General features: G+C 44.6%; 1 protein-coding gene across 2 annotated transcripts; it reads right to left on the reverse strand.

Moving 5' to 3' along the window:
- Positions 1-289: 289 nt before the first annotated feature.
- On the reverse strand, positions 290-27,371 carry CILK1 (ciliogenesis associated kinase 1). Of its 2 annotated transcripts, none has more exons than XM_068994139.1 (13): positions 27,271-27,371; positions 25,301-25,355; positions 20,530-20,651; positions 19,451-19,530; positions 12,774-12,906; positions 11,776-11,947; positions 11,185-11,352; positions 8,639-8,950; positions 7,388-7,578; positions 7,127-7,275; positions 4,796-4,924; positions 1,667-1,789; positions 290-882 (listed from the first exon to the last, which is right to left on the reverse strand). In XM_068994139.1, the coding sequence occupies exons 1-13, from the start codon at positions 27,369-27,371 to the stop codon at positions 728-730; spliced, it is 1,890 nt and encodes a 629-aa protein (XP_068850240.1). In that variant the 3' UTR covers positions 290-727. The 2 variants fall into 2 exon arrangements, with proteins under 2 accessions (XP_068850240.1, XP_068850239.1); XM_068994138.1 differs by having other exon boundaries at positions 7,388-7,586; positions 8,626-8,950.
- Positions 27,372-27,391: the final 20 nt, after the last annotated feature.

The following is a 27,391-nucleotide window of genomic DNA, read 5'->3' on the forward strand; positions in this document are numbered from 1 at the left end:
GATGGCATAGCTTGGTTTCAGCTGGATTATCACCAGCCACCAAAAAACGTGTTGTAAACATTTCTAAAAATATTTACTTAGAGTTCTTTCATCTGGGGAGTAAAAAGAAAACAAAGTGAATTATGTAATAGTACTTTCAGAACATTACAGCGGTATTAAAAAGTCAAACCAGTAACACGGTATTGAGAAACGGCAGATGGTCAGTTTTCTAGCACTGACGTCAGTCCAGAAAAGCTTAAAGTACCGAATATGCCACATTTAAAATTTAACCACTTCACAAATATCCACACACGTTGAGGAAATAACCCTTTATCGCGTAGCTGTAAATTGCACCCCTGTTGCAATACTGCATCAATATTATTATATTTTTAAAAATCTGTATAAAATATTATCTGGAACCCCAAAGAAAAATCAATTAATCTTTAAAAAGTTCCTTACAAAGTTGACTGTATAAAATGCTAAAACATAATCCATATATACAAAATGCTGCTGTTTAAGAAAATAATGGGACCCAGTTTTAGAATAAAATAACTTTGTACAAAAAAAAAGTACTGCATTCAAATGAATATTAAAAAAAAAACTTTAAAAAAGAATATTGAAATGTCTCAGTTCAGAAGAATAACTATAAAGTGTTTGCTTTTCCACCAACTGAAAGTCTCTTGCAGGTGGAATACCAGCTGGCCAAGGGACAGGGTCCTACTGTTCCCTACAAAAGGTTTCGTGACAGTCATCGCCGAGACGCGTACTTAGCAATCCAGTCCGTCCTGCCGTGTACAGGCTGGGCGGCTGGAGGCCGGGGCAGCAACCCAGGAGTGCTTCTAGGCTGGGTGTGGAAAAATGGTCGCCCAGGGTGAGGTCTCACAGCCTTCAAGGAAGAATAGCCTGTAGGGAAAGAGAAAGGTGGGTCTGATTGATTGAGTCCACATGAAGTATAGCAAAGAGCATCTCGGTGACATAAATATCAGAAAAGCAGAGCTCAAGAGAAGCCACGTTCTTGGAGTTGGCCCTCCCAATTAAGGACAACCTCGTCCTATAGCAGTCAGGCCAGAAACACCAGTGTCATTCCTGCGTGTGCTCAGTTGCGCAGTCATGTCCAGCTCTTTGCAGCTCAATGGACGGTAGCTCCCCAGGCTCCTCTCCCATGGAATTTGTGGTGGTTTAGTCGCTGAGTTGTGTCCAACTCTTGCAAACCCTTGGACTGCAGACCCTCAGGCTCCTCTGCCCAAGGAATTTTCCAGGCAAGAATACTGTAAGTGGGTTGCCATTTCCTTGCATCTGCCAGGCCCGTTCTGCCTGCAGGCCCATGCACTAAGGCCCATGCACTAACAGCCCAAAATACAGAGTTTGCTTGTTCACCTCCTGTAGATTTTTACCCGATGGCTCCTCTGCAGTGAGGTCTCCCTCGGCCGCCCTGTGTAAAATGCCCGTCTGCACCCTACACTCCTGCCCCGTGCTCCCTGCTCCCCACTTGCTTTTCCCCTTAGCACTGTGGAGCATCTTATTTGGTTTACTTGCTGTCTGTGGAGTACAGGTTCCAGGAGGACAAGGAATTTTGTTGTCTCCTTCATTTGTGGGCCCTAGGCCTACCATGTTGGGCACAAAGCACTTGTTTAATAACTATTTTTGAATAAATTCACAAATAATAATAATCCCAAATAGAACTTACCCGGGGAAGGGTCGGGAATAGGTGCCAAGTGGACCCTCTGCAGAGCAGAACTGATTTCTTTTTTCAGAAAGGAAGGGATATAGTTTCCAGCCAGTCCACTAGAACTTGTAGAGCTGGAACCAACTGATTTGCAAAAGAAAACGCTCATTACTGCAAAGACATGCACAGGATACCAACAAGGGTAAAGGACAAGGGCACAGGGCAACAGAGAACTGGGTTTTGATTTTCAAGGGGAAAAGCATTAGGATAAAGAGTAAATTCGGAGCAGAACATTCTACCACACCACACTGTTAGAAAGATAGGGGGATGGGGTGTGAAGTGTACAGACAGTGTTGAGACTATAGCCTGTACCCACAAGGAGGCTGGTGGGTTGGTTTGTTAAAAAAAAAAGGAGACATTTAGAATTTTCTTGCTGTTTGTAATAATCAGTTTAACCTGTTCTGGAATTTTCTTTTTTCCACTCAATAATATAGAAGAGTTAGCCTTCCATGTTAGTATGGACGAATTTCAGAGTATGGTTAAACCATAACTCATTTAACCGTTCTCTTATTGATCAGCATATAGGTTTCTCTTATTGATTAGCATACAGGTTATGTTAATTGTTTAGCCACTATAAGTAATTCTAACCAGAGATATTCTTGTCCAGAACCAGAAAATTAGTCATTATTAAAATTCACTAAATACATTCACTTTTAATGTCATTTCTGCCTTGAGAGTGTTTTAAGGGCAGGAACTGGGTCCTACTCATCTTAGTGTTCCAGGCGGTCCACGGAAAGCCTTATTCATAGCAAGTAAACAATACATGTTGTATGGGTGAGTATCTATAATGAGCCTTATTACGAAGGCTTAAAGGTGCATGTGAATAATGAAGGATGTTATACAAATAACACAGATCCATTAGGAAGTTAGACCCGTTAGGAAGAGAGCATGAGAGGAAGAGTTGTTCTGTGTCTTCCCAACACAGAGCATTCTTGGCAACTACTTAAGGCAGAGTGGAAAAACAGTCTGGAGCTCATGTATTGGGAGCTGTGTTGGTCAGCTGAAGCACCTTTTGCAACTCTGGTGACTAAATAAGAAAAATGGAAAGAGGGTCAGAACAAGGAAATCACAGACAGAAAAAAGGTAGAGTCAGTAAACACAAGAGAAAATGCTCAACGCTCGTTAGTCAATGGGGCATGCGGGTTGACGCCATGGTAAGATGCCATTGCACACCCTCAGATGAGCACACATCTGCAATCTTGACGGTATCAAGAGGCATCAAGGACACGGCACAACTCCTGCACCCTGCCAGACAGCAGTTGGGCAAAATCTGTGAAGTCAAAGATGAGCACAGCCTTTAACCTAACGTGATCATGTCACAAGTGCACACCTATAGGGGGCGACAGGGTTCACTCCAGCACTCTCTAACTGTAAAAATGATCAACAGCCTTCATGTTCACCAAGAAGAGACCGGATGAGTAAATTATGTTCTAAGTGTCCATCAACAGATGAAAGGATAAAGATATGGTACATATATACCATAGAATATTCAGTTCAGTTCAGTTCAAACGCTCAGAACAAAATCTTGCCATTTGTGGCAACATGGATGGACTTGGAGGGCATTATGCTAAGTCAGAGAAAGATAAATACTTTATGATTATCACTTACACATGGAATATAAAAGATACAGCAAACCAGTGAATATAACAAAAAAGCAGACTGACAGATATGGAGAACTAATCATTGCCAATGGGGAGAGGGAAGAGGAAAGGGACAAGAGAGGGGCAGGAGATTAAGCAGTATAAATTAAGTATAAAATAAGCCACAAGGATATATTGTACATGACAGAGAATATAGGCAATATTTCATAATTATAAAAGGAACATAACCTTTAAAAATTGTGAATCACTATAACACACACCTGTAACTTACATAATATTGATCAGCAACTATACCTGAACTTTAAAAAAAGTTATATTCTAGTATAAATAATTAATGGTATCATACACATATACATTGCATGTCATCCTACACAAATGTGAAATATATTCTATGTGTGTATAATTTCTGTATATATTATTAATGCATATATGGATTATAATGCATTATTAACATGAGTGGAGATCCAGGATTATATGTATATAAATTTTAAAACATGCAAAACCATGCTAGGTATTTCTTGTATTCTAAAAAAAAAAAGTCATGGAAATAATAAATACCCAATTTGGACAGGGTTGGGGGTGGAGGGGAAGGCCACAAAGAAAGCAAAGGCAATCCTGTGTTTGCAGAGTCTGACTTTACACGCTGGGTGGTGAGTACGTGGGTGTGGATATGTTCTTTCTTTCCCTTTCAAACTCCTTAAAATACATGAACACGGAATGGACAAAGGCAGAGAGAAGAGAAGCCCAGGGGTTTACTTGGCATGTGGAAGGAGAAGCCGCACATGGTAGGGGCTGCTTGCGTGAGGTGCATCTGAAATTCCTTCATCTACTGAAAAAGCGTGGGCAGCGCCTTCCAAACTATCTACCTTCCAGCGTTGCCCTGGGCTGAGGCTGAGCCGTGAGAAGGAAGGGACAAGAACAAGGCAGACCCTGTGATACCCAGAGGTCGCAGACCACAGAGCAGGGCCTCAGAAACTAGACTCTGTGCGTGCGTGTGTGCATGTAAGTCGCTTCAGTCACCTTCGACTCTTTGTGACCCCATCGACTATAGCCCACCAGGCTCCTCTGTCCATGGGGATTCTCCAAGCAAGAATACTGGAGTGGGTTGCCATGCCCTCCTCCAAGGGATCTTCCTGACCCAGGGATCAGACCCAGGTCTCTGATGTCTCCTGCATGGGTAGGTGGGTTCTTTACCACTAGCGCCACCTGGTAAGCCCACCAGACTCTGTAAGACTGTTTTTCCCTCAAGCCAGGGAATTCTGCTGTCCTCCCCTGCTACTCCCGGTGGCAGAGCCCGAGGGAGCTGGTCAAGCCCCCAGGGCCTGCTACCATGTGAGAGAAAGGGGCACGGGCCTGGAAAAAAGGTCAGGGTTTCCACACAGAGAGGCCCTCATGGTTCCACAGCTTGTCATCCTGTCTCTCTGCATTCCCCCAGCCACACCGGGAGAACCTGATTCTTATCATTTAGGGAGTAAACGTCATTACTCACCTGAAGTTATTTTGCTGATCACTGATACAGTCCCTGAAGATTTTCCAGACAAACCAGAACTGGACCACGGATTAGGTGGAATAAAATCCTTGCCTGGATTTGGGAGTACACCGTTTCTTATATTTATTCCTAATAGGGAAAAAATGTTTTTTCAAATGCAAAATTTATATTCAGTCTTGTACTACATGTCAGAGATGAGATGAATGCAGAGTCCAATTTGTCAAAGACCTCCTGTGGTTCAACAATCAAAAACTAACCGTGATGATGCCACTGGACAGGTGGCAGAGGAAAGATGCTGTCTCTGGGGTGAGTGGGTTGTCTCACTGGCGGGTGGCCTGACAGAAGTGTCGTCACCATCTACCGACAGATCTGTCCACTTCTGCTGTCTTGACCTCCTGGTGCCTTCTTGGGCTTCAGTGCCCCATGGCCTTCCTACTCACCTACCTTCGCAGACCACTGCCTTTCCATCAGCTGCCCAGGTTCTTCTCTGTCCCTCCAGAACCCCACGCCTAGCTCTGCAGACCTCTGCTCGCCTCTTTCTGAATTCTGAGATTCCACCCCTCACCTCACATGGACCATCATCACTGTGCTGATTCTGGTCTCTACCAGCAACCATCACTGACTCCCTCACTTCTCAGGCTGCCTTGATCTCGGCTGCAAGACAAACCGCTGCCCCGCCCCGCCCCCGGACCACCCACTTCCCATGGCCATCGGGCATCACAGCCATCTTTCAGAACAGAAAGACTGAATCCATCCTTTATCCTTCTTCTTCCTCTAGAGTCAAGAAGAAATAGGTCTCCCTTCAGGCCAGTCTCCTAAGGCCACAGTGCCATCCCCCTAAGGCCACAGTGCCATACCTGACGAGGTCTGGCAGTATTTAGGAGGCCTGTTCCCAATCAAGGCAGAAGGCAGGGGGGAAGCAGTGAGTCAGCCAGGCCTCCATCCCCTGTCCTGGGACTCCACTCCCTCAACCTGAGCACCACTGCGCCGACCTGGATGACAGTGACAACCTTTGGGTCCCTCGCCCACATAGCACACAGACGTTGCTAACACCATGTCACTCCTCCAGTTACAACCCTTCAAGAGCTTCCTGTTGCTCATGAAATAAAATCCAAATTTCTTACAAGACCCCAAAGATGCCTCCTATGTCCTAACACATCCCCCACCTGACAGTGATCGGGCCATGCGGCCTCTCACAAGCCAAGCCCTTTCCTGCCCCCTGGCCTTTGCACTGGCTGGTCCTCGGCCAGGCATGCTGTTCTCGCATCCCTCTGCACATGGAGTTCCCTCCTAATCTCTGAGGCCCAGCTCCTGCCACCATTACATCACCCTTAACAACCGCTGTCACCATCTGCAACTGCTGTGTACCCACTTATTCAGGGTCTGTCTCCCACCACTAGAATATATGAGGATGAGGATACTGTCTACAGGTTGCTGGCTAAAGTCACTGCATAGACTGGGATGTGAACAGAGACCCTGGAAGAGGGGCAACCCAGTGGCCCCAGTTGGCTGTTTTGTCCACCCTATTCTCAGCGCCCGGCACAAAATGATGTCAACACAGATTGACTGATGGAATGAATCTGTGAATGAACAGTGGGCTAATGCTATATGTTTAGAATACAGAGAACCTGGAGAGATGCTTGGGCACTCTCCAACTAGAGTGTCTTCACTTAACCCCTGTGGTACATAAAGCCAGATGGGGGCGCTAAGCTCCCATCTGGTTTCCTGAGAGCACTCAGGGCTGGAGAGACCCCAGGCGAGCTGCCTGGCTCTCCCTGGTTCCTCACTCGCTCTGACTGGACCCCATTTCCTCTACCGAATTTCTTATCTTAGGCAAGAAAAGAATGGGAAGCCTGGGACTTCCCTGGCGGTCTAGTGGTTAGGACTCTGAGTTTCCACTGCAGAGGACACGGATTCCATCCCTGGTCAGGGAACTAAGATCCCACATGCAGCGAGGTGCAGCCAAAAAGAAAAAGAAAATATAAAGCCTGTGTGTACTAAGTGGCTTCGGTTGTGTCCATCTCTTTGTGGCCCTATGGACTATAGCCTGCCAGGCCCCTCTGTCCATGGGGTCCTCCAGGCCTGAATACTGACGCCAGGTTGACTGTGCCCTCCTCCAAGGGATCTTTTCCATTCCAGGGATTGAACCCGGGTCTCTTACATCTCCTGCACTGGCAAGCGGATTCTTTACTACTAGCACCACCTGGGAAGCCCAGCAAATATTTCTACGGTGGTGCCACCACCGTTCAAAACAGAAGCTTTGCAAAACTCGAGATTCCGGGGACACGATTTCTCATCAGTGACCAGAGCACGGGCAGGAAGTGTTATTACCAGGCAGGTACCGAGAGTGCTTCAGGTAGTGTTGCTTGGCCGCCGACCTCAGGGTGGGCGTGTCGCGCCGGGGATAGGACGTCTGGGTGGGGGCGCTGTTTCCGGTGCCCACAGGCTCCGAGGGCTTCAGGTCCAGAATGCTCTCAAATCTGAACGGGGAGAAGAAGGTTCTGGTCAGCACAAGCTGGGCAGCGCATGGGATGTGAAGACAACCTCACAAACCCAGAGGCAGTCAGTGCGCAGATGGGAGCCCACACTTGCCTGCACAGTGTCTCGTCGCTCTGTCTCTTCTTGTTTTTCAGGTCAATCCTGGTGAAGGATGGACTGAAGTCCGAGTCATCCAAGTCAGCCCAGTCATCGGAATCCTTCGTGGACCTGGAAACGAGACCCCACCTTCTCCTACTCTTTGGCTTGATCTCACCATTTTTGTGCTCCAGGCCAGTGAGAATTTTCTGTGTATACAAGGGGGTGGGGAGGTGGGGAGGAGAAGCGATACTTGGCATTAGTGAAGCTCACGCATGAGTAAGCCCCATTGTGAACTTCCTCGGTTGTGTAGAGGAGGGTCCTGGGGTGTAGTCTTCCCCAGTATGCAGTGCTTATTGGAAATGGTGGGAAACAGTCCCTGACCTCTCTCACTTATCCTGCACAGGTTACATCGGTTTCCATTCAATGGGGACACTAGGCTGTGTAAGCAAAGCTTTAAAAAAGGACATTTAGGGTACTTCTTGCATACGAGGAAGGTAGCTGGATTCTCATCCAGGGCTCATCTCTGAAAGAGTTAGCATGATTGACACTGTCCTAAATAGAATATAAGAGAATGTAACTAAAGTGTCAATCACCTGCTCTTTTATAGAAAACAATGCAATTAATACCTTATTTGCCTTCTCAGCAGACCTGGATCCTATTTACCTACAGAATTAGCTACAATAGGAAATTTATAAACACACACTGCTGCTTTAGGTGGGTTGGGGTCAAGTGGACGGTCTGGAGACACCACTCCCATAATTCACAGGCAGAGCTAGAACCTGAATTTAGACCTTTAACTACAAAGCCAAGGCTCTTTTCACAGTTCCATGATATCAAAAAGACCAATCTATTATAATTAGACCTTACATGCTGAAAAGAAAATATTGCATGCAAGAAGTACGGTCAGGGCCTTCCCTGGGAGCTCAATGATGAAGAATCCGCCTGCCAATGCAGGAGACGTGGGTTGGATCTCTGATCTGGGAAGATCCCACATGCCACAGAGCAGCTAAGCCGTGCGCCACAACTATTGAGCCTGAGCTCTAGAGCCTGGGAGCTGCAACTACTGAGCCGACGTGCCTAGAGACTGTGCTCTGCCAGAGAAGCGACTGCAGTGAGAAGCCCGTGCGCGGCAACTAGAGAAAAGCCCACCCAAGCAGTGAAGACCCAGTACAGTCAAAATGAATAAACAAAATTATTAAAAGAAGAAGAAGTGGGGTCAGCAAAGGAACAGCCAGACAGGGCTCCTGAGGGAACTGTCCTGCTTACTGCCTGAGGATGCTTGGGGTAGAGTGACGGCAAGAGCAAAGGGCTGGGCTTGTCCTCTGGTAGGTGGTCCGTCCTGGGAGCCTCGGCTTTATAGGGGTACACGAGATGCTGAGGGGGCTGGCTGGCTTGATGCTGTCTGGAAGAAATGCGTGTGTGTGGCTTGGCTGGGGGCTGGGCAGGAGGGACCGGCTTTACGTGAGGCGGTGCGGCTGCCTTTTCCAGAACGTCCTTCTGAGATTTTCCTGACTCCTGGAGGCTGTGTGCGGTGCTGCCCAGGGGGTGCCCCACCTGGAAGTAAGGATATCGAAGAGCCTGGAATGACACATGAGGCTGTTTCAGAAGAATAATCTGACTGGGAAGGTTGATACCATTCAGGGTCACAGGCTAGCTTTCGCATTAACCAGTCTGCTGCAGTAGTTTGCCCAAACCAACTAGAAAACAGCATCCTGAATCTGTCACACCCCTTGCGATTCTCCTTGTCCTAAATAGTGTAAAATGTATGGACTGGTTGCCACACTCAAAATTATCTGGGTAAAGCAGCCAGGTTCACTGCTATGCCCTCTGCTACTTCTGCCAATATTCTGGCTTTGTAACTTATTTGCTCTGTGTCTTAAATACAATATTTCACCATTATAAGTCCATTTCTTCATTCCATAGAAAGAAGATAAATAAGATGGAGAGAGCCAACATAATGATCCAAGAGGACTCTGAAAAATCAAATATAAAATAAGAAAATACAGCAGACAACAAAGGTTTGCTGTGTATCACAGGGAACTGTCTCCAGTATCTTGTAACAACCTGTCATGGAAAAGAATTGAGAAAAAAAATATATGCAAAACTATCACTTTGCTGTCTACCTGAAATTAACACAATACTGTAAGTCAGCTATACTTTAATAAAAATAAAAATAAGCAGGTACATCCGCTTTAACATCAGAAATGCCACGAGTGTCAAACATACTATAGTTAAACCTTGTCCATCAAGATAACTGTGCTTTCTGCATCACCAAGGAATAAATCGTAAAGTGCTGGGGTTTGCAATTCTCTCTGAAATAGTCCCTAGTCTTTCTGAGTGGAAGTCACTGAATATAACGTAACCTTTCTCAGTGACTCTGGGACCTAGCCATAACCACCTGTAATGATGATAAGGAAGTGCAGCTATAGATGTGAATAACATGGACACTCCCACAGAGGTCCTGGGCTCTGACGGCTAGCTCAGGAAGTCTTCTCTTTAGTCCCGGGTATTTTTTGCAAGTCTCAACTGAATTCAGGGTATTTTTAGCTTTTCTGATACTATTCCTAAAAAGTAAACATTCTCTCTTGGTTCCTTTACTGAATCTTTTTATTTTCATAGCCCCTGTGTATTCTTTGGAAAGCTGGGTTCATCAGACAGCTTCCTTCTGTGGCCTGAAAACACTTGTGAATTTCATCACCAGAAGTGCATTTCTGAGCACTCTCTAACCTTCTTGATCCATCTAGAGTTCTTGGCTCTTTCTTCTTTGAACCATTGGAAAGCTGCTTTCCCCCCATACCTCAGTCCCCCCCAGCTGTCAGCTCTCAGCTCTCACAAATTCTAACATCACATGGGCCCTGTCCTCAAGTGACTCCGTCCGTCACTTTTGCTCAGCCAAGTCGTTGAACCTGATTACAACAGTTCTCCTTTTTCATCCTCTGGGTAAATGGATTTATCAATGAGACAAGCTGAGAAGGGGTCAGGTACAACACAAAAAGAGGCTGGCAGGGGGCCTGGGAGTGGCTGAAGTCCACAGCACCACATGCTTCCTTTGGGTGTGCTTTATACTCTAAGTCAAAATGGCCTGAAGGAGGACAGGTTGGAAAAACAGGAGCCAGAAGGCATGTCAGCCGCATGACGGAGCTGTTGTTGATGGTACACTGTCTGTACTAGCTACTGGTGGAGTTAATAAGGCAAATCACATTAACTTCCTTTTTTTTTTTTTTGCAAATCACTTAAACTTTCTGAGATTTAATTTTCTCTTTTATAGAATGAAACCAGTAACACCTATCTCATGGAGTCTTCATGGGATTAATATCACAGAAAAACAAACAAAAGCATCTGCAAACTGTCAAGTGCTATAAAATGCTAATTACAGTTATTTTCCTAGCTCTCTCCCTCTGTCATCTATAAAATGAGTGATATGGATCTTACAAGATATTTTCAAACTACCTTTCAACAACCAGTACTGCCTTATAAATACACTGTTACATATCACCCTAACTCAGAATATATTTGAAAACATTTGCCAAAGACAGGTGGATATATCTGTTTTCATTTCCACGTTTATTGACATATGATGTGAACTGTACAGCAATTTTCAAAGGAACTATGTTGTTTAAATTACTGCTTTAGACATAAAGAGTTTCAAAGTATTTTGAATTTTTACACCTTATATAGTTCACGATTACTGGTATTCAGTACTATTTTTCACCTATATTACCTAATAAAGCACTTCCCATAATCTATATAGGAATCATTCACAATTAGACATGAACTTCATGCGAATGCATCAGAAGAAAATGGAAGGAAACCTGACTAGCTGTTGGCCGTTTCTTGGGATCCCACTGTAGCATGTCTCTCAGGAGCTGAACTGCTTCGCTGCTGGCATTTGGAATGAGGGTTTTCAAGTTATTGGGCACACACTGGGGCCAGCGGAAGTTCATCGCATTTGACAGTTGGTAGCCTTCAGGCCAGTCAGTCTGAAAGAAAGAAAAGGTAGAGAGCGTTCCCCAGCCAACTGCTGAAATAAGGACTTTATATTCCGGCACATGTGCCCATAACAGAAAGGTGACTTGTCATTACCACATCCCTACTCACTATGGCGGGCCATCCCAGAGGCAGGTGTAAATTTGTGACTGGGGTTATAAAGGAGCGGAGGAGGGCTACGGATCACATTGGGGGACTTCTGCATGGATAAGAGATGTGGCCATGAGCACACAGAAGGGAGCAGAGAGCAGAGAGGCGTGGGGAGAAAAGCAGAGGGAGCCAGGAAGTTTGCCACTGCAGGGTAGGAGGAGGGGGCGGAAGACTACCAGGGTGAGGAAGACTCCAGAACGAGCCCGTGCTGCCCAGGGAGGCGGCCGGGAGCACGGGAAGCTGCTGCTTTGGCCCACATCACTTACCTTTTTGGGTGTCCCCAGTACTTGGCAGATTTTGAAGATAGTATCGATCTCACTGGCCCCGGGGAAGAGTGGCCGGAGGGTATACACCTCTGCCATGATACAGCCCACGGCCCAGATGTCGATGGGCGAGCTGTAGCTGGTGGACCGCAGGAGCACCTCCGGAGCCCGGTACCTGCAGGACGGAGGAGAAGCTAGCTCCCATCCAATAGCCAGGAGAAAACTAAACACACAACGAGCTTTCCAGGAGAGCGTTTGTGTATTTCTGTTTTCTGTCTTGTTCAGGGCAGTGCGTTAACTTGTAAAGCCAACAGCTGTGGCTGCAGCATAAAGCTGGGCTCTTCTGTATCACAAAATTTTCTGTTGAGCATTTCTTAACAGGTCTCTTCACTACAGCATCTTTGAGAAATACAGATAGTGAGAGAGAGCAGGCAGAGAGCGAGCGACAGAGAATATAGAGCTTGTCATCTGTAGGCTCTTCTTGGTCATGGCCAACTGCTTAAATCAAATGCTTAGGGTCTGAAAGTTTTAATAACACCAGTTAGCTAATTTTCCAACAGGCCTTTGCAGAATCTTTTACACAACTCTTTTAGGAAACAGTCTTTAGGATGCTCTGTATACAGACTATTTAGATTATAGAAAAGCATAATGGATTTCCCATAATATTTTTTATTGAAGTATAGTTTATTTACAGTGTTGTGTTAGTTTCTGGTATACAGCAAAGTGATTCAGATACATATACATTCTTTTTCAGATTCTTTTCTATTATAGTTTACTACAAGATACTGAATATAGTTCCCTGTTGGATTTGCTTCTAAAATTATTTACAACACAAGCTTTTAAAGCTTGTACAATACCAACATTCCTACGCATAGGTGTTTTCAAATGGTGCTCTTGGTGGAAAGTTAGTATCTGTGACATTAATACTCTCCTCAGTATAATCGCATGGTCTTTAAATATAAGAAATGCAATTAAATCCTCTTGAGGAAGAGTGTACTCACCATCTGGTAGATACGTAGTCTGTGTATGGAGGTCTTGATCGGATTTCTCGGGCCAGTCCAAAGTCTGCGATTTTCACAAGTTCGGGTCCCATACAAAGGAGGTTCTCTGGCTTTAAGTCCCGATGGAAAAAGCCTGCAGAGGAAGTGGAAAAGGAATTCAGAGGCAAGATCGTGTCTGCATCACTCTTTGCAGGTTTATTGCTCTTTTCATGACAGTGATAGTTTGATATGACACCGAAGGCTCAGTACATTCATCCCAGTGATAATGATAATACAAAGCCCTTTGGGCCATTCATTTTCCTTGGATGAATTCAAAATGTCAAGTCCTTCAAAGTTGTCTTCATAATTTTATTTTTTTTTCCCCAAGAGAACAAACTTCTTTTAAAATACCAAAACTCCATTACGGGCTGAGATAACCCGGCAAAAAGAAATTGTCACTCTAGGGAAAAATACCATGCGTACGTTGCCCAAGTCAGCCGGAAAGAATCTGAGATTAAACCCATTAAAACCATGGTACTGGGATACTAGGAGTTTACACTGCTGCAGAAACACAATCACAGTTTTTGTTTAAGAAACAAGGGATTTATGAATATGACCTACTCATATCTGAGATCATGATGTGTATTGCAATTATGTTTAAATGTCAAATACTGATTACTTTGCCCAGTGAAAAAGCACAATGTGGATCTGTAATCCATATTGTGAAAGGCAGAGATAACTCATCAAGTGCGAAGCCTGTCTCAGCTACAGCAGGGCTTCAGGGGTACAGGCAGGAGAGACCCAAACACCCACTGATCAGCATCACATGCCTTCCTCCTGCGGAGAGTATCACTGGCAGACATCATTCTGCATGAGTCTAAACCTGAATGGGTCACCAAAACAGGGAATACAACTCTGTCAGCACTGCTGATGGGGTTATTTGTCATCTACTATCACAACCAATGGTGTGAAGCTGGATTTGAAGTAGCAGATTATGGGAGGAAGTAAGAGCCATCCCTGACGTGCTGACTGTTCCTCAACCACCTCCGTGTTCACGTGCTCACGTCTCCATCTCTAATGTGCCTGCTGCCCCTCTTCAGACTCCTCTCTCTGATAGGAGGGACAACAGCTGACGTCACTCCCATATTAACCTGTCCCAAACCACTCTTCTCCTCTCCCAAATCATCTCTCATTCTCAAACTTTTGATACGACATCCAGGTAGCTTATAGTCATGTTGGATCGATCTTTTCCCAGACAGTAACAGACTTGGGTCACAGTTTTCATCAGAATACTTCCTTTGGGTCCTTTCTGCCCTTTCTCTGGCTTAAAAATGTGTAAATATGCATGCAGTTATGAGAATGGGATCTTTTGCCAGTGCACCCAGGAAGCCTCCACGACCCCTGAAACATATGATCTATAGATGATGGTTTCTCTTCCTAAACACTCAGAGCATCAAAAGCATGAAAAAAAGAGACCACAAACATCATTTTCTTACCGAACAGATGGGGAAAGTGAGTCACAAGGGGATGAGGGCTGAATTAGTCACAATCCCACCAAGCAGTGTGTCAGAGCTCTTGTACTATCTGGCTCTGTTCTGTCCCTCTCAATCCAGATGGCAAAACCTTGATTTGTGGGGCTGGTCCTTTCAAGTCCAGATTAACCCTGTTTCTCCTCTTAGACTGCCCTTTTCTCCTCTAGTTGGGCTACATCGTTATTTCCAAACTTAAGTGGCATTTCTCTGACACTGAAATGTCCTCCACATCCAGTTGCCACTGCCACCTTCCCTGCCACCAAGCATAACACTCACTCAACAATCCTGCATCTTCTCTTATCCAGTGCATCCTATCACATCAACTGTACTCAGATACAAGCATCATTCCTGCACTCCAGACCCTGTAACTTGCTTCCACCCAGGTCAGGCTCCGGTACACACCGACAAACTGCTCCCATCAGTCAAGCTTTACCCTTTCCTGCTAACTGGTCTTTAATCCTACTTCCACAGAGAAGGTGAGCACTAATGAAATGAGGAGGGGTAAGATTCTGGTTCCTCATATCTCCCTCTAAGCAGCTTTCCTTTGATCCTGAAGGATCAAACTTCAGACCCCAAATAAAGTATCAGAGAAAAAATGGCTAGGGAAAAAGTTTAATTGCAAACAGACTCTTAAAAATGACTAATGAAAACTGTATTTGTCAGTTGACATATGTCATCTGTCATACGGTATTTGAAGATAAGCCTTTATAACTAGGAAGCATTTGTGAATATGTCTGTAGAATATCTGGCCTGAGTAATAGCAACAACTATGATCAACCTTAAACTCATGAGTTCTATTCATTAAAGGTCTAAGGCCCTCTTGTCAGGTACCTTTACTTTTCATCTCTATTTTAACAAAGCATCACTATTTGATCACTATGAGAGGCAATGCTTCGTAATAGTTAAGTAGGCAGAGTGATTGGGTTGCCTGATTTCAAATCCCAGTAGTGTTCACTGGCTGGCAAATGAGTTGCCCCCTATAAAATGGGGACATAACAGCATCTACTTTGTGGGGTTGTCTTGCAGGATTCATGTGTTAATATTTTGCAGAGCGTTTAGTGCAGTGCTTGGCACATCAGCACCTTGCAGGAGCTTGTCATTGTTTGTGGTACCTCTCCTCTCATTTTATAGTCTCGACAACCTGGCAAAGGGGGCAGGCAGACACCCTAGCTCCATTTTTTTGCTAAAGGAATTAAAGTTCATGAAGCTGGTGATATGCCGCACCATCCCCGCCCCTCACCCCCACCACCTGTGAGGAGGTGGCGCTAAGCTCTGATCTGATTCTTGGCCCAATCCATGTTCTGCTGATGTGTGCACTCAGGCTTGTAACAATGAGCCCACGTCTTCCTCTGCGCTTCTGATTCACAATGAAAACACTTATAGCTGGGTTGTTCACAGATCCTGAAACAGCAAAGTGCTATTCACACAGAATCTTCCTGTTTGAAACTGTTTGGCTTTCAGAACACAGGAACAGACCTTCAATTTAATTTCAGGGTACCCCATGTCAGTCGAATAACAGAGGGATTTTCTCTTTCATCCTGGCAGAAAATGTGTCGTGCTTTCTTTTTCACTAACCCTTGGGCAAGAAAAACATCAAGCCACAAAGAAGGCTTTCTCCTCTCCACATTCTGTTCATGAGGAATCTGATAGGAATACACGAAAATAACCAGAGAATACTTAAACACTATGGATTTCTATAGTGCACTTTCCTACTGGGGAAGTTGTAATTTCACAGATATTACTGAATTTAAACCAGCAGTGCTTTTATCAAGAAGGCCAGGAGGGATACCAACACACAGAAAGGCCAACGGCTGACTCAAGGCCATGTACAGCAAGACAGGGGTGAAAAACGAAGCAGAGAACCACCTCTTTGGGCCAAACATTTTCCTTTATGCCACCTAAGGCACTTCAGATTTCCTGCAGGGATATTTTTAAGTACAGGGCAAGGATGAAACTCACTTTGCATTCATTATTTAACTTCTGCAAAGTACATATGCCTTGGCATTGCTCTCAGCACCAATGGAACTGTGTTTTCATTCCCAGTAGGGGGAGGTAGTCACTGACACGGCCATAGCAACCACCTGCGGCTCTGTGCTCTGCTCCCCAAGGAGTCTGCTCCCAGGGACAGACAGCACCTTCACACAGTGAAGAGCCTGGAACTCACAGAACAAATCTGTGAAGTGCTTTCAATTATTTTTTTTCCATGACTGGGTGAAAGGAACAGTATAAAGCTCCAAAGTTCAGTCAACACCATACAAAACCATTCAAAAGTTTTCAGAAATCATTTATGAATGAAAATGAGATAGAACCCGCAAAATAAGTATCTATCCCACCTCCAATTATTTTTAATTAATTAAAAAAATCAATTAATTGATTTTATTATTTATTTTTGGCTGCACTGGGTCTTCATTGCTGCGCGTGGGCTTTCTCCAATTGCAGCGAGCAGGGGCTACTCTCTAGCGGCGGTGCTTGCGCTTCTCACTGCGGTGACTTCTCTGGTTCTAGACAGCCAGCTCAGCAGACACATGGTCGTAGCTGCCCCGTGGCATATGGAATCTTTCCAAGTCAGGGATTGAACTGTGTCCCCTGCATCGGCAGATGGATTCTTTACCACAGGACCCCTGGGGAAGTTCCCCCACCTCAATTATCATCACGACTTCCTTCACCTCCGATTCTCTGCTCTCTGTGAAAGCAGGCAGGTTTTTCTAGAGAAGCATGGCAAATGGACACAGATATGGGAACTAGTCTCCACTCTATTGCTCTAAGGCAGTGGGGCCTTTGGCAGGTCTTTAAACCTCTCTGAACCTCTTCCTCTTCTTTGAAAGGAAAAGACACCATTTGTTCTCTCTACCTCAGAACCTGGCAAGGAAACACAATAGGCAATGGATGAAATAACATTAAGCTCAAACCAGAACTGGCAGTTAGCTGGGGGAGAGTGTCCACGAGAATCTGAGGAAGAAGCATGGTGCTGGGATTGGAAGAGCAACGGAGGTCTGACCACCATAAACTGAGCCTTCCCTTGCACCATTTCCGAGTACAATCCAAGTGTGTACGGCATGCAAGGGAGACTGATAATGCAAGGTTCCAAAGAGCTGTTTTCACACAATCATTTATGGATGCTAAATTACTGGATATGAATATGCATTGTACGTATGTGCATATATGTGCCCTGGTGGGTGTTGGGGAGAGTATATATGTAGATGCATGTGTGCTCACAGATGTGTGCATGTGTGTGCACATATGGGTGCATGTATGTGTGAGCATATGCATGTTGATTTGATGGGATTTGGTAGAGACCTGAATAAAAGGATGTAAGTTCTTCCTGGCAACAACCAAGCCTCACAAAAAGCAACAAAAAGGAAAGGAAGAGAAAGCCAACACATGTTAACTTTCTTACAGACCCACCACGCAGTCCTCTGAGCAAAGAGCCCTGGTAACTGAGACACTATGATGGGTCCCTATTAGAACATGTCTAGTTGACCGTTCTCTTTGGAGATTCCCTTTGATTTCTCACCATTTCTTTCTCCTGAACTTTCAAATCTAGTAAGTACTCCTTCTCCTCCTATCTGTCTGTAAGACACCACACCAGAAGTTTTCAGCATTTTGCAAACTCATACCATCCCTTGGGAATTCTTCTGTCAAAAGTGTTCCTTCAACCTGTGTCAGTGGAATCAGAGATGATACCTTTTACCAAAGAGTTTTTATAGATTTGGTTCATGGGCTTGCATATCACTCTTGAATTATTCAGCACATACCCATGGCTTCCACAGATGGACAGCCTCTGTCTGTCTGTTTGTGTTTCGTTTGACCTCAAGTGTGAGGTGCTGCTTAGGGGTCAAAGAGAAGACTGGGAAGGGTCCCAGACTTACTATGTGGCACAATGTCTTTTCCCCTCGCTGCCAATTTGTGTCAAATCTGAACTGGCTATCATCATCGGGCTTCTGCCCAGCTTCCTTGTTGGGTAATGAACTGGTAATATTGCATTTGCTGGTACAGTATCTGCAATGGCAGTGATACCTTTAGACTGGGAGGGAACAGATTTCTGCCTGTGTAACATCAGCCTGTCCATCTGTCTGGACGTCAAAGCCACCCCAAATGGCCTCCTGAGGGACTCCTTACTCCCCTGGTAGACACATATGTCCATCCCAAGGCTCTGTGTTCATAAGGTATCAACCCAACTTCAGCTGGGTCTGTGGCCAGTTAATAACCCAGACTAGTAATGCCTACTAATCCTACTCAATACTGTACAAAAGCCCAGCTAAGAACAACAGTGATAGAGGATTTCCTGACGGGTATGTGACCATCCATTCCTCTGGATGCTCTAAATCTCTCCCTGGACTAACCAGACCATCACTAGAGTGAATCATACTGGGCCCCACTAGGACCATTTTCTCTGATTGGCCTATGTTGAGGGAGAGGACCTGGAACTATCTCATGCAACCCATTGCTGTGTTTACTGTGAGGGTAACGTTATATAAAGATCCATAAGAGAAACCTCTCTGGTATCAGCACCAGGAATAGCTCTGCTTCTCTTGGGCAACTGAACCGTTTATACATTGGAGAGACCAAGTAGGTTGCAATTGGTCATGTTTCATGTTCTGCATTGTCTAACAAACACAGACTCACATCTGTAGCCTGTTTCTTCTACTTAAATAAGACTTGCTGACATGTATTTCATGGAGTAACCTCACCCCTGGCTATATGCATGCCTTGTTTTGCTTTTTCTTTGCTTATTTTAAGTGTATTTTATTTTCCTGGATTGCATAAATCTTATTAGACCACTTTGCACCCTTCTGAACAAGCTGAAATTAAATATACTGTGCTAGGTAAGGGGGGTTAAACATCATATGTGGACGGAGCTTGTCTGAATTCTAAATGAGGCTTCTCATTAATACGCCCGTTAATGGTCAGGAATAATTCTTCAACATATAACTAACAAGCTTGATGTTAAAGCCTAGAGAATAAGAACATGCAGAAATGATAAATAATGAGGGAAATTCAGAAATCAAGCTGCAGAAGATAACATATTCCAAAATCCATTATCAGCCTCACAACTCTTCAGCTTCTTCTGGGAGTCAGTTACAAAAGACACTGATGCATCCTACACCTTCTACCTGAGGACAGCATTTCATTGCTATTCAAAAGCACAATATTCCAATCACCTACCGTGTTTGTGAATAAATGCAAGTCCTTGCAGTATCTGATACATGATATTTCTTATAACAGACTCAGGAAACAACTTATTTCTGTGTGGGGCAGAGGAAAAATAGTTATAAATCTCGATTTATGAAATTTGTTTATCAAAACAAATCCCCTGTCCTCAAATTCTTAGCATAACCAAAAGAATATAAGAAAACACTTGCTCACATGCTAATTTGATCAGATCCTTGGATCATAAAGACCAAAGAAAAGCAAATGTTTATCCATGTAACAGAGCATACCTTATAAGTACCAAATATATTCAGTTATGTTACAAAGAAGAAACGATTAAACATTTAATAATAAACCTAGAAAAATTCCTTCCAATATATCTTACAAAAAATCGCCTCTCTCCATAATATTGAAAGCGTAACAAATTTTTGATGGGGAAGATCTGAGGTCTTTCACTTGAAGGTCTTAGGAGATGCAGTGGATAGTGACATTTTCCCTTGGTTGTGCAAGCCATACAGCTTCACTGCTATTCCTGACAATGAAAATGATATTTGTTCACTGAAATTACTCAGAGGGATGCTCCAAATGGCATTCACCTGCTACCAAGAAAATGTGCCCAACAGGTTCCACACGGTTCACTTTTAAAGTTTAAAATGACCATTGCAGGTAAATTTTTTATTTGTTTCTTTGTCTTCCCAGCATGCGAGCCCTGAGCACTGTAGCAAGACAGGCACTGTAAGGGGCCTGGAAGTATCCGGCGGACGGCTCAGAACGCATGAATGTGCTGCACTTTTCAGCTGTAGTCACTCAGCCCATACTATCCCATGGAAAGGAGACCTGCAGAGTTATCTGCAAAACCTCTGAGTCTGTTTGGATAAATCACCCATTAAGACATTCATAATGACTACTCTGAAAGCAGTTTTCTCCCCAGCTATCCCAGGGCCTTCCAAGCGGGACTGCAGGTGGGGGCCCCTCATCTCCTGGCAGCTTTAAACAGCCAAGCTCAAGCAGCATGCCCACAATAAACAAAAGAAGAAGGAAAACACATGCACATTGCAACATTTATTTCTAAGAATATGATGACCACCCTGTACCTTTCTTTAATGAGCTGGTAAAGATTCTCCTTCATGTACTCAAAGATGAAATAAAGATGATCATTTTCCCTGATAACTTCTTTTAATTTTACTACATTTGCATGGTTGAGCTTCTTTAAAGACTGAAAGGCAATGAAAAAAAAAACATAAACATTTGAGTTAATTTTTGAATTTTAATGTTGTTGAAAAAAGAAAAGCAATCCCACAAATCAAATCCAGAGTTGGACTATAAAGAAAGCTGAGCACCAAAGAATTGATGCTTTTGAACTGTGGTGTTGGAGAAGACTCTTGAGAGTCCCTTGGACTGCAAGGAGATCCAACCAGTCCATCCTAAAGGAGATCAGTCCTGGGTGTCCAATGGAAGGACTTATGTTGAAGCTGAAACTCTAACACTTTGGCCACCTGATGCGAAGACCTGACTCATTGGAAAAGACCCTGATGCTGGGCAAGATTGAAGGCAGGAGGAGAAGGGGATGACAGAAGATGAGATGGTTGGATGGCATCATCAATTCAATGGACATGGGTTTGGGTGGACTCCAGGAGTTGGTGATGGACAGGGAGGCCTGGCGTGCTGCGGTTCATGGGGTTGCAGAGTCAGACACGACTGAGTGACTGAACTGAACTGAATCCCACAAACAGGAAGAAGCACCTAATTCTAGAACTGCAGCAAAGTGGCACAATTCATATTATACTGACAGTATTTTAATAAATGGTATTTCTCTGAATTGGTAGTAACTTTACATAGAAAAACTATTTCAATTGATGAACCAGGAGATGAGAACGTGAGAATAACTGGAGCTGCTGGCTTCCCCTAGCACAAGGTACAGGGCCAGGGCTATTTTAGCTGTACTCCCTCCAGGAGATGGAACTCACGCCATGAAAGTGACCAGAGAGGAAACCACTGAGGCTGTGATTGATTTTGGAGAGGCAGCTGCTGGGAGCTGAGGTCACCAGCCAGCAGTCTGCAGACATGCTGAGCAGGAAATTGCTCAAATAGACAGAGGCTGACAGCCCAGTTTTCTCAACTTTCTTCTGACTCATGTGTGTCCCTGGGACGTATAGCTCTTCTTACAAGGTAAGTGTTAAAGAAGAAGGCAAAGAAGGAGGGGAGAAGGCGGAGAAATTTCACTGGCAAGACCGTGAAGTGAGATGAGAGAGACCTTTGCTTCCAAGAACAGCAAAGGCAAAAAAGTCAAGCGGGGGATGAGGAACGGAGTGGGAAGCTCAGAAAACGGTGAGTGACCTTCTGATTATCCCCCATGCACATGTGTGGTTTCTTCTTCCTGGAACATACATGTGAGAGCAGCCATGCTCTGTCTACAGTGAACAAATACACTTTCATAACGGTGAGCAGCAATCTAGTTCATGTGCGATGACCAGACACCCAACTGCAGGTTTGCTCACCAGCTGATCTGAATTTGATGGACCGTCTCTTTCAAGAATGCCTCACGGAGTCACTGTGGCAATGGGTTAAGCCCTTTAACTCAAAAACCCTTTTCCTCATGGAGACGTGAGTCTGACAATAATAAATTGTAAAGCCCTCTTTATCTCTGAACTTCCTTCAAAAGAACATTCCTTCTATAAAACAAACAACCAGGATGTTTGAAGATGAAAGTGTTAACGTGAGTGTCCAAACCTGAAAGGGCACTCAATAACAAGGCACCCAAGGGGAATGTGTAATGTGACCGAGTTACTTAAGCAGCTGGGAAGAGGGAGGAAATATGGCCAGTGAACTAGGAACAAAATAAGACGTCTGAAACCTCTTCCCTGAAAGACAAGCTTTTGCCAAGCGCCTCTCTGGCAGGAAATCCTCAGCTGTTTTGGCCAAATGGCCAGATCCTGATCACTGCTTCTAGTTGTGTTGGATTTCTGGTTCTCCGTGAGTAACAAACATTGCTAACTCGTAAGCATTCACCAGACTCTCATGGACTGCAGTGGCCTTTCCTGTCCCTTTGCTTAAAATGCACCACCAGCCATGGCTGAGGCCTCTGGTGGACGAGCAGCAGGATGAACTGGGCAGATTCATTAGGAGGAAGACGGAGTCGGTTTTAGAGCTTTGAGAGAAGAGACTTCCAGGCAAAGAGTAGGGTGCCTTCTGCTTTTAGCCAGATGTTTGTTTGAGCGTGAATTACCAGTCCAAGTCTAAGAGTGGCTGCAGCTCTCCCATCTAAGTGAGGTTCAGGGGCCAATTAAAGTCTCTATCAGTTTAACAGAAAAAGAAGTAATATAAAAAAAGGACCAATTTTGTGGAGGACCTCACGTGACTCACTTTCGAGAGACATACTTCCAGAAAGAAGGCATCTTGTTTTGGCTTGGCAAAGGCTTCCGAAGAGAGAGAGGCAGGTCAGCTGCATCAGGCAGAGAAGAAGGAGCACAACAGAGATGCTTCCGGGAGGGGTAACCTGCAGGCTCTGAGTGGTCGGTGTGTCTCATCCATGTCACTTAAAGAAAGAGTCAGGCCCAGATAAGCTAGGTAGGGGGCAACGATGTGTCAGGAGGGAGACCCTCAGAGGTTGGGTGAGGGAGCAAGTGGCCACCCAGTGTCTGACGGAAGAGAACTGCCTGGATGCCAGACCCTGGGCTTGAGACCAAGCCTCGCTGCCAAGAGCTGTGTTTCCCTCCAGCAAATGACTGAGTCTCTGGGTCTCAGGTCTTGTCATCATGAAACTCAAGATGCTAAGACCTTCCTCATCAAGTCGTTGTGGGGGTGAAATAAGACCGAGTGTGTAAAGCATCTAAGATACTGCCTGGCCCATAACAGCTACTCAGTAAATGGTAGATGGTGTGTGAATAGCTGAGTGCTGGGGAGACGAGATGTGTGGGGAGTGGGGTCACACAGGCCATGCCATGAGCTGTGGTTTCCGAGTGGAGGAGTAAATGGTAATTACGACAGAAGAGGGAGCAATGATGAGCCCTGGGGGAGGCAGACAATCTAGAAATTCAGGCACTCGTGTCCACTAAGCAGTTGGATATACGGACCTGAAGCAGGGGTCAGCAAACTTTTCTGTCAAGGGACAGACAGTATATATATCTTAGGCTTTCCTGGTCATATATAGTCCCCACTGCAACTACTCAGCTTGGCCAGTGTAGCATGAAATCAGCCATTGATAATATGCAAACAAATGGACATGGCTGCATCCTAACGATTTTTTAAAATAAAAACGGGCAGTAGGCTATTTATTGACCCCTGATCTAAATGCATAAGTAAGATAAAAGATGTGAAGGGGCTGCTGAAGGAAGGGGAATGAATAAAATCCCTTGGGAGGAGAAGTCAAAGCAAAGGAAAAAGAATTGCTGAGAAGAGAGTGTGAGAAATTATCATTATTTAAAGGGTGAACCCATACAACCATTGGTGAAAGGCAAGAAAGAAGGAGAAGAGGTGGGTCAAAGCAGAGTCCACAGACATGGGAGAGGAGGGGAGGAGAGGAAGTGGTCCACAGACAAGAAAATGCCTGAGAAAATGATCCTGGACTTGGCAGCTAGGAGAGCAGCTTGTGGCTGTTAGGAGAGCAGCTTCAGCAGAAGGCCTGATTCAGTGAAGTGGAAAGTCAGCGGTGGGGGGAAGTGATGGCAGAAGGGGAGCCTGGAAAGTGAGGTCAGGAAGAGGGATGGGTGGGAGGTCCAGGGGAGGGAGGGTTGAGTCTGGTTAGAGAGAACAATGGGCACATTGATGGATGGAAGACAAGGAGCCAGTGGAAAGGAGTTTAAAGACACAGGAAGGTTCATAATAGCCAAAGGAGTCTCGGTGTCCATCGATGGATGAATGGATAAACAATATATTACAGATCCACACGATGGGCTGTTAATCAGCCTTAAAAAGGAAGGAGATCCGGACACGGGGATGGATCTTGAAGACATTCTAAGACATTCTGAAATAAGCCAGTCACAAAAAAGACAAATACTGTATGATTGCACTTATATGAGGGACCTAGTGTAGTTGAATTCACACAGATAGAATGTAGAATGGTGCTGGCCAGAGGCTGGGGGGAGGGATTCATGGGGAATTTTTGTTTAATGGATGAAGAGTTTCAGCTTTGCAAGATGAAAAGAGTCCCGGAGATGGATGCTGCTGATGGCAGTACAATAATGTATATACTTAATGCCACTGAACTGTACCATTTTTAGGTCAAATACGCAATTCTGAATCTATTTTGAGCCCTCTGGGTTCTAGCATGGGACACCTTTGTCATTGCAATAGTGTCCGCTATTTCTCTGACTATATACCTGGCAACCTGCCATTTTCCTTTGAGTTTCTGTTAACCTTAATGCACAGGCTTTGTTTGTGGAAAATGTGCAAAAAAGCTTTCCTCAGAGATGACTATACAATATGATTACTGCATATTTCAATTTCTGGATGGTACGACAGATTTTCTAATACTGTTTAGTTTTTACTATGTAAACAAAGTGGTGCAAATCTTTTAAAAAGTGTTTAAAAAGGAAAATATTATGTTATGTACATTTCATCATAACTTGAAAGAAAAGGGACATTAGTGAGAAACTAGTGAAAGCTGAATAAATCTGTGGTTAACAGTCTATTACCAAGATTTAAATAAAGTACATGAATACACACGAAAAAAAACTTTTACAAAAAGTACACGCACTAATAGAATACCACAATCTTCTTCTCTTAGCTGTTAACTGTATTGTTATCATCTGCCTCCTTTTTCAGCTTCAGTGAAACAATTCTAACTGTATCAACTATAAATCTACTGTGTATAAAGCAATTTTAATCAACCATATGTAAATTATTCCCTTATGTGTTAATAAATACCTTGACCTCCCGAAGGTTCATGCATTCTTCCCAGGAATAAAACTTTCTTTTCATTCTAAAAGAGAAGAGAGAAACAAACAGCATGCTTACTCCCAGTAACAGGCTATGCTTTATCTTAAAACAAAAAAAAAAAGTTTTCATTCTGGACCTAATGAACAGTGCTTAAAGTGCGTTCCAATTTCTACCAAATAGTATACTATCCAAAACAGCACTTTAACTTAGAAACCTGGCAGTGCAATCAATTTTGCAGCAGAAAAGTTCCCCAGGAGAGTTAGTACAGGGTACTGCAAAGAGGTCTGGACTGATGTTTTGCTCTGTCACTAATTAGCTGACCATGGGAAAATTCCATGGGCTTATTTTATCTAGACCAGAGCCGTCCAATCGAACTTTCTGTATTGGTGGGAATGTTCTGTGCTGTCTAGTATGGGAGCCATTAGACGCACGTGACTACTGAGCAGTTGGAGTGAGGCTAGTTCAACACAGAAACTGAATTCTTAATTTAAATTTTAAATTTAAATGACACATGATTACTTGCCACCATGTTGGACTGCACAAGGACAGGCCCTCTGGTACAGGGGTTGGCAAACTATGACCCATGAGCCAGCTCCCCCCAACCATCTGATTTGATACAGCCCACAAGACAAGAAGGGCATTCATCTTTTGTTTTATTTTATAGTAAAAATATGTATTTATTTGGGTCTTAGTTGCTGCACATGGGACCTTCACTCTTCACTGTGGAATGTGGGACCTAGTTCCCTGATCAGGGATTGAACTTGCATTGGGAGCAGGGAGTCTTAGCCACTGACCCACCAGGGAAGTCCCTCACCGATGTTTCTAAATGGTTGTAGAAAACAAAAGAAAAATAGTAAATCATGACATGTGAAAGTGATCTGAAATTAAGCTTCAGTTTCCACAAATGAAGTTTTGCTGGAACACAATCACACCCGTTTGTTTCTATATGATCTGTGGCTGCCTTCCCACTATGACAGCAGAGCTGGGTTGTGACGGAGACCGTATGGCCTACAAAGCCCAAAATATTTACTGCTTGGCCCTTTGCAGGAAAAGTGTGCCAACCCCTGGCCCAGAGCCTGAGGAGAGAGACAGAGAGCCCAGTGAGCTGGCCAGAAAGCTAAGGGTTCCCGCTTTCACAGCACTTCAACCACATCCTCTCATTTGAATCTTATGGCAGCCCCACGAGACAGATGGGATGGGAAGAAACTAAGAAAGAGAAGTTGTGCCATTTCCCCAAGGTCTCGTCGCTGGCTACTGAAAGACCAACTCTCATCTCTCCTTCTCACTCTGACAAGTCTGTCCCCAATGTCACATTGCTCCTTAGTTGAGTGACCAGTCCCTTTATTCATGCCCTAGGTATTTTTTTAGCCCCTGCTACGTGGCAGAGGCCCAGGAACTAGAGAGACATTCCTCACGGCACCGACCTTGGAGCAGGAAGGCAGGTGATCAACCATCTTCTGTGTTGAGTGCTATGGAGGAGAGGGTCAGGGCATCGTGAAACTGGGCCCCAAAGCGACCTAACCTTGTCTAAGGTATCAGGGAACAGTTGTCCAGGGAAGCGGTATTAAACCAAGACCTGAAGCATCAGGGGAATTTGGCCCAGTTGGTGCGTGGGGTAGGGAGTTGCATAGGAAGGCACAGGGCAGAAAGGGATCTGCTGAGTTCAAGAAGCCAAAGGCCAGAGTGGCTGCGATGAAGCAGACAAAGTGGTTAGTGGGAGGAGATGCACCAAGGAAAATAGGGAAGGGCAGATTTGTAAAACTGGGGGTTTGATCCTACAACTGATAGGAAGAGATTAAAAGCTCCTAGTTTGGGTTCTTTGAAAGCACAGTCTGAGGCAAGGACTTGGATGCAGGGAGTTTACTGGGAAGTTAATTCCAGGAAACCAGGGCAGGGAGCAGGGAATCTAAGAACAGACATCTGGGGTAAGAACCTCGAGCATGAAGGATAAAACTCACTTTTTAATAGCAATCAGTTCCCCAGACTCGATGCTTCTTCCCAGCAGGACGGAACCATAGGTTCCATCCCCGAGTTGCTTGATGGTTGTGTATCTATTCATGGTGTGCCCGCTCAGGCCGG

The sequence above is a fragment of the Capricornis sumatraensis genome, chromosome 22 (assembly GCF_032405125.1).
Source record: "Capricornis sumatraensis isolate serow.1 chromosome 22, serow.2, whole genome shotgun sequence".
NCBI lineage: Eukaryota > Metazoa > Chordata > Mammalia > Artiodactyla > Bovidae > Capricornis > Capricornis sumatraensis.

Bases quoted from the DNA above. Each gene is read 5' to 3' on its own strand.
- CILK1 (XM_068994138.1), bottom strand. From the start codon at position 27,371: ATGAATAGATACACAACCATCAAGCAACTCGGGGATGGAACCTATGGT. The intron at 8,951-11,184 runs GTTTCCTTCCAT...GTGTCATTCCAG, and splicing joins AACGGCCAACAGCTAGTCAG to GCTCTTCGATATCCTTACTT. The intron at 7,276-7,387 runs GCAAGTGTGGGC...CTCCCCGTTCAG, and splicing joins AGCGACGAGACACTGTGCAG to ATTTGAGAGCATTCTGGACC.